Source organism: Danio rerio, chromosome 20 (genome assembly GCF_052040795.2).
Source record: "Danio rerio strain M-AB ecotype USA chromosome 20, GRCz13ab, whole genome shotgun sequence".
Lineage (NCBI taxonomy): Eukaryota > Metazoa > Chordata > Actinopteri > Cypriniformes > Danionidae > Danio > Danio rerio.
The window spans coordinates 26,127,501-26,139,735 of NC_141040.1; the positions used below are offsets into that span (position 1 = coordinate 26,127,501).

At 35.2% G+C, this 12,235-nt stretch overlaps 1 protein-coding gene across 6 annotated transcripts in view; it reads right to left on the reverse strand.

Annotated features, from left to right (window-relative positions):
• The window catches only part of kita (KIT proto-oncogene, receptor tyrosine kinase a), a 103,537-nt gene that overhangs the window by 42,129 nt on the left and 49,173 nt on the right, over nucleotides 1–12,235 (reverse strand). For 3 of the 6 annotated variants that reach the window (XM_087296331.1, XM_087296330.1, XM_087296329.1), the window contains exon 3: nucleotides 2,326–2,586. In XM_087296331.1, coding sequence (XP_087152457.1) covers nucleotides 2,326–2,467 — 142 coding nt within the window. In that variant the 5' untranslated portion in view covers nucleotides 2,468–2,586. 6 annotated transcript variants of the gene reach the window in all.

The window sequence follows — 12,235 nt, forward strand, 5'->3', positions numbered from 1 at the left end:
AATAAATTAGGAAGTGCCCATGGCAGCTACATTTACCTTTGGCTCTTCATAAGAAAAAGTTTGGGCACCCCTGCCTTAACACTAGAACCGCCGGAGGTCAATGTATTCCTAAAATCGCCAGTGTAGGTAAATTTTATTTAGAAATTGCTAAAAAAAAAAAAAAAAAAAAAAAAATACTATTTCCTTGTTTTTCGCCACTGTTAACAAAAAGTGTCTAGACTCAGGAAATGATTATTTTATTTCCAAGTGATGGGTTGAAGCTGGAAGGGCATCAGTTCTGCGTAAAACATGCTGGATAAGTTGGCCATTCATTCTGCTGTGGCGACCCCAGATAAATAAAGGGACTAGGCCAAAAAGAAAATGAATGAATGAATGAATGAATGAATGAATGAATGAACGAACGAATGAATGAATGAATGAATGAATGAATGAATGAATGAATGAATGAAAATTATTTTTAGAGTAGGTTATGAGTAGGTTAAAATATCTAAATTGCAGCCATCATACTCTGATGCATAACTTATTTCTCTAGACTCTGCCTCATTTGTTGCATTTTTTGTTTTTAATAGCTCAACAAATCATCTTCTTTTAGTCATTGTGACTTTATTCATTTATTATAACCATTAATTCAGTAAAACTGAAAGTAAAAGTCATTGGTGAGGAATTTTAAACATAAGCAGTGCATAAATACAAACATTTTTTATAGTGGGTAAATTTGACCCACGCTGGTGCGTATAGGTATAAATGTCCCACTTTTTAATCTTTTTTATCCAAACAATTTTTAATATCTGGGAATTGTAAATAAGGCAATTTTAGTAAAGATCAATGACTGGGAGGCTTGAATGTCTGTTATGTACATTTGAATAACACTTATGGGTAAAATTGACCCCATGGCGGTTCCAGTGTTAAAGACATGTCTTGCGAGCCATAAGGCATTTAATCTAGTCTATTAAATCTATTACATGGAATGATTTTGTAAGAAAAACTGAATTTGAGAATTGTATCTGTTTGCTTGGTTTTCTAACCAGGTTTTATATCAAGATATGATTTGATTTCTAAATAAAAAGAAATATTGGTTATTTTATTGGTATCTTGCAAAATTACCATACCTAATTCCTAATACAGTTTCTCAATCCAAACAAATGAAACACAATTTATTTACTGATTTTTGTGGAAGAAAATAAAAACCCTGCATAGCAATTGTAAGAAGTAATAATCCTTTCATTTGCATCATCCAGTTGTGCTAGAGCTAGAACTGTCAAACAAGCTGATCTGATCCAATCATCTCATCATTCCTCCCACTATAACATTCCACCCCGTTCCAATAGACCCTTATCACATTTCCGGGTTTCTCACTAGCGGAAGGCGTCATAGCTAAATAAACTTAAGAGTGCAGTGAATGGGAGAGTACAACAAATTTTATTCAGTCCTATTTGTTGAAATAATAAATGAAAAACTCCACCATGGTGTTATCCAGACTTTCAGAAAAAGGGAAAAAAACCATGTCAGACTGATGACGGCAATGAGAAGAGAGAATAACATCAAAATTACTCTCAGCCCCATAGACACTGCATTAAAAACACCTCAAATGAGCAGGAATTAGTTTTTTCTAATTTGACGCAAAGATGATATACATTCATAAATGGATAGAAATGTTTATACGTTTTTTTTTAAATATAAATATAAACCTTCAAGGCTTTAAGATTATGATGATTGTTAAACTCATCATAGCAGTCTTGTGAATAGGGTCCATTGGTTGAATATCTCAGCATTTTCACATTATGGTGGAAAACACTGCAGTATATCATCTTCATGATAGTGCTGTAAAGGGATCCCAGATGTCCTATATTGACGTTGTTTAAATCAAGACTGCCTGATTCAAATATACGCGATCTAATACTGTTTAATAAAGTTTGATTGGTCCAAATATATATAGAGTTTACATGTATGGTACTGTTTGATCTCTACCACTGAGTTTTTTTCTACAAACTGTTGTGATAAATACAACCAATAATGACATCTTTATTTGTTAGAATTTAAATTTTAATTTATTTAATTTGAGAGTTTGTTCACTCAGTTTTTGCCTTTGCCACTGGTCTGTACAGTATCTCTACTAGTATCTATTCAAACTGTGGCATGCAGGTTTGCGAACACATAAAAATGTGGTAGCAACAATCATGCAGGTATAACAAACAAGGCAGATGCTAAATTACATACAGTAAAGGAGGGTTCAGAATTCCTTAAATATTGCCCTACAGACATGTCACTCAGCCCAGACAATTTATTACACCCAATTAAAACACGCTCTATAAAAGATGCACTTACCTTTCACATACACATAGATTGAGCTCTTTTCACCAGTCTTCTCCTCTCTACACGAATATTTGCCCAAGTGTTGAGGGCCGGCTCTGTTTACTTTAAGAATTGTCTGTTGACCCTGTCTTTGTTCCTCCTTCAGGGTACGCATGGGACGGTTTTCATGCTGCCAGCGCACTGTACTGTTACTCTGGCAATGCAAACTGAAGTTGCTGTACAGTGGTACTGTTAGCCGGGGACCTTCTGGGGTAATGGTAGGCCTCGACCTGCCTGAGAGGAAACGAGAATGTTTAACATTTGATGAACATACAAGAGGATAGACAAGTACGTACATATTTTACACACACAGACATACAAACCAACACACAAACCAAAGCCCTTGCATAAATGGCAGTTTTGGGTGTGTATTGGACAGTTTCACAATTTCAATTCAAAATGTCTATACCGTGTTCCTCAAATAAATTTCTCTAGAAATGGCAATTTCAGACAGTTGAACAGCTGCTCATCTAGTTTCGCTCATCTTATCTTAGATTCTTGATTGAAGTATAGCATCTTTTTACACACAACGCTCCAATCAGTGCTGCAATTTATTATACAGATGCAACCTTTAATTTAAGCTTTAGAGTTTTAAACAAATAAAGGTGTAGTCATCTTGCACTTCTCCAACAGACTGAGAACATGGTGAAAACGTATTTTAAAAACTGGAAAGAAACAAAGGAAAACAGTCAAACTAAAAAAAAAGCATTTCTTTGTAACATGGAAATAAAATTTGCAGCTGATTATATAAATTATATTTTTTTCTTAACAAACACACCGATAAAGCAAAAAGGACTTATTTTTTGGAGGGAAAATATTTACTCTCCGCAGTTGCTATAGCAACTTTTTAAAGAAAAATACTCAAGATAGTACTCTAAAACCACTGGAGCTCTTGATAAAAAATAAATAAATAAATTTCTCTCTCTCTTTCTCTATTTTTTTTGTGGAAAAATATGTTTTAAATATGTGGAAATATGTTAAGTAAAATGTAAAATGTTAAGTTAGTCATTTCTTTCTAATTTTAGATAAAAGTATATATATATATATATATATATATATATATATATATATATATATATATATATATATATATATATATTTCAATTTTAGTTACTTTTATTTAAAATAGGGTGACACGGTGGCGCAGTGGGTAGCACAATCGCCTCACTGCAAGAAGGTCGCTGATTCGAGTCTTGGCTCGGTCAGTTGGCATTTTTGCCAGGAGTTTGCATGTTCTCCCCGTGTTCCCGTGGGTTTCCTCCGGTTTCCCTCACTAGTCCAAAGACATGTGGTAAAGAAGAATTGGGTAAGCTAAATTATCTGTAGTGTATGTGTGTGAATGAGTGTGTATGGATGTTTATGCAGATTTTCTGCGTAAAACATATGCTGGATAAGTTGGCGGTTCATTCCACTGTGGCGACCCCAGAATAATAATGGAACTAAACCGAAAAGAGAATGAATTAATATACAGTTAAAATCAGAATTATTAGCCCCCCTTTGAATTTTTTTTTTTCCTTTTTAAATATTTCCTAAATGTTGTTTAACAGAGCAATTAAATTTTTACAGTATGCCTGATAATATTTTTTTCTTCTGGAGAAAGTCTTATTTGTTTTATTTCGGCTAGAATAAAAGCGGTTTTTATTTTGAAAAAACATTTTAAGTTTTAACATTCAAAATTGTTCGCTCCTTTAAGCTATATATTTTTTTCAATAATCTACAATACAAACTAGTGTTATACAATAACTTGCCTAATTACACTAACCTGCCTAGTGAACCTAACTAACCTAGTTGCTGCATAGAAGTGTCTTGAAAACCTTTTAGTAAAATATTATTTACTGTCAACATGAAAAAGATAAAATCAATAAATCAGTTATTAGAAATGAGTTATATATATATATGAAACCCACACAAACATGGGGAGAACATGCACAGAAATGCCAACTGACTCAGCAGAAGCTCGAACCTGCGACCTTCTTGCTGTGAGACGAGAGCGCAACCCATTGTGCCACCTTGCGCCGCCTATACAAATAAAATATTTATATAAATAATTTAATTATCGATTTCAGTGATTTAAATGATGAATTTTCAGCTTCATTACTCCAGTCTTTAGAGTCACATGATCCTTTAAAAATAACTCTAATATTATTATTATTATTATTATTATTAATTGTGATAGTAATAAAAAAATCACTTGAAACTACATACAATAAGAAAGCATGTATTTAAATTTTTAATTAATATTTAACAATTTAACATTTTTTTTACATTTAATAAATGCCACCTTAATAAACAGAATCATTAAAAAAACAAAAAACAAACAAACAAACAAACAAACAAACAAAATGACCCCAATACACTGTAGTGTGTATAAATCAAAGATTATGGTATTGAAGTGTAAGAATGGTTTGTGGTATAGCTAATAAATTCTGTGCATTAAGCCGTGATTGTTTTCTGTAGTTAGCTTAGATTGATAGATAATCATATTAATGACTCCTAAGTTAATGTTTAGATGCAGAAGCAACTTAAAAATAAAGGTATGTATGAATGGTATGAATGGAAGTATCTTCAATAAATGTTCAATAAAACATTACTTTTTGCATCTGCTTATTTCAGTCTTGATTTCTGAGAATGTGAGAGAGGAGGTAGGGGGTACGCTACGGCCCCCATGGTTGCCTCAAGTTAAAATGAGATAACATGATAAAAATATAGAAGCTGTGGTTTAGCCTGATTAGCTGCTTGCCTCAGTGCAAACTGTCACTCTGTGCCAAGAAAACAGCATCTGCAAAGTCAGGTGTCCTTCCAGAGAAAAACCTAAGCACAACCGTTCCATGTTTACTTGTCTTCTCCAAAGCTCCAAACACCAACACCACATAGACATATAAGAATGAGAGAAAAACAACTCTGAGAGTAACACTGGTAAAGCAGATTATCACCTTGTCACCTCATTGGTTAAACCATGCAGAGAGTTTTTTTTTAATCTTAATTACACCATTACGACAGCATTATGAGTTGCTGAACAGAGGTGATGTAAAGGAGCTGAGTGTTCACTATAAGCTAATGATGCTTGATAAATATGATAGCCTGCAAGATCAGTAACATTTAGTCCCAGATGCAAACAGATCTTTCATTTATTCATAGGGACTTGTGATACCATCGTTAGTCACTAGAGGCACCAGCCTACATGCAGAACCAATTAATACATGCACCACCAAAAGGCTTAGTTATGAATATAATTATTATGCTCAAACGGTTTATATCAGGGCATTAAATAATTATGCACATTTGTTCCATGTGAACGACTTCTCATGGCTGTTATCCGAAAGCCCGTAGCGTTATCGGTTTAAAAGAACCCGATGCAAAGTAGTCAATTGAGCGCTGAAGCCCTCTGGCGTTGCAAAGCTGATTTTCAGATTCATGCCAAAACCACACTAAATGCGTGTGCATGTGTTCTGCATTGTCCACGCTCGCTCTAAACCTGATCATTTGAATTGAATGAAGTCCTTCACAACACGGCTCTGATTGCCACGATTCTACAGGTAAGCCAATGCTCTCTAAAAGCGCGTTCGTGAAATTTAAGCAAAGGATCACAACAGATTCTTACTTGAAACGTAAATTCACCACATGAAAAACAGCAGTTGAAAACTAACTAAGACAAAAAGTATCTTTGTTTAAAAGCACGAGTTACACTGGGATAAAAGTCTGAACACATGATACGCAGTGGTCAGTTAACAGATGCAGTCCAGACTTGCCCCTCATCTTTTAGAACATCCATAAGGGCTTATCTGAGCAGTACAAAAGACCATCTGATACGTCCATGAGGTGCCAGCGAGCCAAAGCAAAAAAAAAAAAAAAAAAAAAAAAAAAAAAATTGTCAGGGTGAAGCATGCAAAACATCTTCAATGGCTTTTGGGATAAAACAAGGAATTCCCGATCATTTACATGCAACCTTTGTCCAGACTAAAGGAACATTAATAAAATTAACCAAAAATGCAAACACATTTTAAGGCATTTTTGAAAACTCCAACAAACTTTAACCTTAAGGTGTAATTTTATCTTTAGATATCTTTTAAAACTCGTGTTTATTTCTGGTCATTTATATGCTGCCCATTCTTTAACATTATTGATATCAACGTTCTTAGAAAGTTTAACAGCCATGAAACCTTTATTTCCCACAAAATGTTTTTATAGTGGAAAAAACAAGTTATTTACATGTTTTTAAACGTTCTTCGTTTTAAAACATGTCCACTCAGTGTTATGTCATTAAATTAAATTACTTTTGAACAATCAAAATTGTTCTTCAAAGGCATTGCACAACAAACTTTATGTTAATTCTTGACAAAATAAAGTGTTTTAAACACAGTACGTGTTTAGTTAATGTTACTGGACCTAAAGTGCTGAAGCTGGACACTGTTGCTATGGCTACCTCCTCAGATGACCGCGATTTCTGTTCGCAAATGTCTACTTTAGTCGACTCTTTAAAATGTAATTTATAGCAGCATGTATAACTAAACGCCTAGTAAAAAAAAAACATTTGTTCAAAAGCTTTCCAATGCTTTCAAGCGACAATGCGTTCATCGCTCACCGTGCCATTTTATCTAAAAAATAAACTTGTGTAATTGTTTTAGCGTCTAAATTCTTTCCTTCACGTCCCTCTCCAGCTGAAACAGGCTTCATATTCCTCCACTTGTTGCGGAGACGCGCGCGCGCTCGAGCCTGAGTGATGAATAATTGAGAGCAGCGCGCGGATCGGCTTTACTTTACATTCTCACCTGCCGCTCTCCGGATCAATATCTTGTTTCAATGAGCGGTTCCTGTAACTGCTTAAATTCCTGATATATAAGGTCTCTGCACGGTAAGTGAAGAGGATATGATTCACAGGGATGATCAGTGGAAACTCTCACAAGCTGTTTAGATTTTAGTTTTCAGAGAATGGGAGAGCTCTGGACTGACAGACCAGCATGAAAGCCCCGTCTTGACACAAAATTAAATTATCATGAAAGACAGAACAGTGTGTAGATTACTATTAAACTGCTTTAATAAACCATGAGTAGAAGCAACAGGTCCATACATTATTCTCAGAAAGTAATCCGTTTTGCTTCGGTAGTAACTCAGCAAGGCTCTCTTCTCAGCAAGTGCACATCCCTACTCCTCACTGAACAACTTCTAGTCTATCTTTAAGCTTGGGGAACAAAGTAAGACCATAAAAAAAGCAAAAAAAGATAACAGCCGCCCTACCTGGTTGGATGATTAACTGCAACAAAACAGTAAACAGAACGCAGTGATATTCCATTGTTATAAGTCCATCTATCTCATGTGTGTTGTATAGTCTTGGAGCTCGATAATAACGCCGAACGGTCGCCTGCGGAGCGATCACTGCCGTCTTAAAGGGCCAGCCTTGTTTTCTACCTTGTAGCCTGCGCGCGGGTCATGCGGAACGACGAGCGAGCCTGGGCGGGGACAGGGAGGTAACAACATCAACAGCAATAATGCTAGTCATACCTGAGACGCACAAAAGAGGTTACAAGTGCCACGGGGTGACACGTGGCTTGTCAGAAGAAACTGTGAATTGCCCATAACAAACTGTATAATGATAAGTAGGGCGATCTAATTGATTTATTAGACTGCAGATTTAATACAGGCTCCTCTTTGTGTGATTATGCTGATCTGTCAATGGCGAATTTGCAACACAAACTAAAACATTTAGATTTTCACAGAACTTCATGGAATGTTATTAGCACACAAAAAAGAAAAGAACACAGGCTGTGTATTTCCAGATGCAAAAAGAGGTATAAAAGATAATTACACATCACCTTATCTCATGATAGCAATAATGTTTACAGCATGAGGTGATAGGTGAATGATTTAGCAGGGGTTGTAGGTCTGTTGTATGTTCCTTTTCATAAACCATGCACACTGGTTTGATTTATTTCACAGTTATCACTGATTTTGACAAGCACATCGTGGGGTAATTAGCTTTGGAACCAGCAAGATTAGCCTCATCTGCATCATACTTTGATTTTGTCTGAGAACAAAGAACTATTAAACATAAATGAGTGGATAGTGGTAGTATTGTTTTAAGCATTTGTTTGTCATTAATGTCTGTGAGAGGCTTTGTATCTTTCCTAATCTGCTCCACTGATATCCAATATTTGTATTTGCTTTCAAAAATAGAATGATTGATATTTTATGCTTTTATTATAACAAACAACAGAGTTTCACTATACTTGTCATTCTAACATATAACTTAAATGTGACAGCCGAACTCCACTTCACCCTGTTATTTACCCATATTTCTCAATGAGCCAGTAGCCAGGAGTCATTTTGAATAATAAAAAAAATAACATGTTGCTATTTTCCCATTCTTCAACATCATCTTGTGATTTTGCATCATTCCAGACTCTGAGATAAACACATTCATTGTTTTTTTTTTATTCAATATTGAACTGTCAAATGTGAAATAAAAGTGCTGAACAAGTTCAACAAGGCAAATATAACCTTGAGGGAAACAAAATGATTTTGAATGGTTCTCGAATATGCCCAATGATTGTGCCAATAGAACAAAATGTACAAACATTAAAATGGATTTATATCCTACACACTAGCACAAATTAGTTAAGCCAGCTGCTGTAAATCATTCCACATATATACCCATGGCCTCATTAAATCGGTATTACTGCGCCAGTGTGTCTCTGTGGTACAGTATATATCATGCTTTTCAGCAAAATGTGTTGCAAATAGTTAAATATTTACTTATTAATATACAAGTGACACCATCATGACTATGACAGTTGGCTTCATTTACCTTTAAATCATCTTTGAAATAAAAATATAGTTTTTGTCTTGGATTAGTATACTTGTTATGAATTAAAGGTGACATTTCCAAAGCAGCTTTAATGAAAGAATGATATATAGAATGACAAACAACAATGTAAAACGTAACCCAATATTCAATTTAACTCGTGTTTATTTATATAGCGCTTTTACAATGTAGATTGTGTCAAAGCAGCTTAGAAGTTTAGGTAACCTGAAAATGTGTCAATCCAGTTTTCAGATTTAAATCATCCCAGTCAATCAAAATTAATACATTTAGTAACACTTTAGGGACCAATTATCACTAATAATCTTGGCAGTACTATTATTATTACTTTTAAAGCACTGTTCTGTATGATCTTATTCTACATCCGTAATCCTACCCAATACCTAAACTACATTAATAACTGCTAAAAAGGAGCAAATTAGGAGTTTATTTAAGCAAAAGTCAAAACAGTTTGCTAAGAGTGAGAACTGAAACTTAAAATAAAATTGTGACGAAAAATTCCATCCAAGTATAACAAAGTATATTGCAATATATATTGCAGAAAAAGTAAATATTGCAATGTCAGATTTTTCCAATATCGTACAGTCCTAGTAATCAGTACATTTTATAAACACGTTTTGATAGTTCAGTAAGATTACACATTTATAACCTAGTGAAATACAAGATGTAAAAGTACTGACATGTACAGTAATATCAGAAACACTGTCGTAGTATTTTGTTTTAAAATAATAATGACCACTGCTACCATTTTTCCCATGAAAAGGTATTTTTGGTGTAATAGCTATAAATGGGTTATTGGATTTTCTAAATATTAAGAACATTTATATTTAAATGTAAACAACAAAGAAAAAGCACTCTCTCACTCAGAATAGTCCAATAAAGAAGTGAAGGTCAGGGCAGGAAGAAAACAAACATAAAACAAGGAACAGTCGTAGAATCAAAACAGGCAGGGCAATATCCACAACTGAAAAAGGATACTAAGCACTGAATGTGTATGTGTGTGGTGCTCATATGTGAGTCATACATTCCTGCAGGTGTAGTTTAATCAGAGTCAAATGGGTCACAGCTGTAGTTGGGTTACTGGTGTAATGCATAGTGGGAGGTGTAGTCCAGGGCTGCGTCCAAAACCACTTACTTCCATACTATATAGTACGCTAAAATTAGTATGCTAGCCAAGTGGTATGTCCGAATTCATAGAATTCGAAAATAAGTATGCGAGAAGTACCCGGATGACTTACTACTTCCTGTGAGATTCTGGAGTGCGCATCCCATGCTTGCTGCGCTATCCCATGATGCCCTGCGAGTGAATTTATGAATGGGAGTGAAGCGACACAATTGACAGGTAGGTCACGTGACTATGACAAAATGGCGGATGTAGTACGTCTGAATTCCATTCATACTTTTCACATTCATACTGTATAGAACTTACTTTTCTAACAGCTGAGTAGTATGTTTAGATTCAAATGCAGTACCTACTGAGTAGTAGGCCGTTTCGGACCCAGCCCAGGTGAATGGCAGAGATGAGAGATGGCACTCTAACTGTTGACTGTATAATATGTTACTGTTAAAGTCAGCTTGAATCAAAAAACTGCATGTGCCATGCCTCCTTTTAAAAATTATAAATTTTCGTACGACTAAACTCGAACGAATTCGTACGAATTAGATATATAAACTGACAAAACGTAAAATACTTACGTTTCCTTGTGAGAGCAATCTGGATATTCTGTTCAATCAAATATTCTCTATAATCTGAAGTGTCTTGACCCCATTACAATTAAACATTAAAGGAACGCTCGAGTTTAATAACTTTTTTAATCCATTCAGCCAATCTCAACATCATTGTGCCTGCTGCAGCAAAGCGGTACGGCAGCAAAGTGCCTTAGAAAATAGCAACTTTTCACTTGCAATTGGTTTTAGAACATGATAATTACAGAGTAGTCAAGCTTCAAATAGGAAAATTATCCTTTATTGAAATTGTTGAGGAGGTAACACAGTTGCTCAATGGCTAGCACTGTCTCCTCACAGCGAGAAGGTTGCTGGTTCAAGTCCCGGCTGGGCCAGTTGGCATTTCTGTGTGGAGTTTGTAAGTTCTCCTTGTGTTCACATGGGTTTCCTCCAGGTGCTCTGGTTTCCAACAGTCCAAAGACATGTAATATAAGTAAATTGTATAGACTAAATTGGTCATAGTATATGAGTATGTGGGTATTTCCTAGTACTGGGTTGCAGCTTGAAGGGTATCCGCTGTTTAAAACATATGCAGGATAAGTTGGCGATTCATTCCACTCTGGTGACCCCCAATGAATAAAGGGACTAAGCCCAAAAAAATGAATTAAATTGTTGAGTGAGAAGCTAAAGGTTTATTCTGCTTCAATGATTCATACTAAGCTCAGCTAAAAGTGCTCCTGTCAGATCCGGAAATTGGTTAAATGGATTAAAGAAGATACAACTGTAGAAAACTTGTAAAATTAGTGTATTTACAAAAAAGTGGAACGTTCCATTAAAGCTGTAGCTGATTATGGTCACTTGTTCCCACAAAGCATATCAAACATTTCCATTTGAATTTTACACAATTAATAGACAAACTCAGCACTATACTGTTAGACTGTGGCTGTGATAAGCAGTTAGATGTGGCTGAACTAAACTGCCCTGGCTGGGCTTTAATACAAACAAAACTCTACTGCCTATTAAAAAAAATAATAATAAGGAGCTGCTCAACATGGCCCCCGTCTTCCTGTATCAGTTGATATTACATCAACACATTAGATGGGGTTAAGTGTTTCAAGGCACTTCAGAGGACATTCAAAGTTTTTGGTTTCAGGTACAGTGCAGTACTGCATGTTTAACAAAATGTCTTATAGATGAACTCACACTGTGCCATGACCCGGGTCTGGTTTAAACTATAACAGCACTCTGCTGAGAGAAAAGCAGACGTATGTTTGTGAGGAAATACCATATGTTGTGTTAAAAATAAATAAATGACACAGAACATGAGAACTGTTCAAGTCTACGTTTTTATTTGAGCTCTAGCAGAGTCGTATTACACACTGCTGCTTACTGTCACTGTCA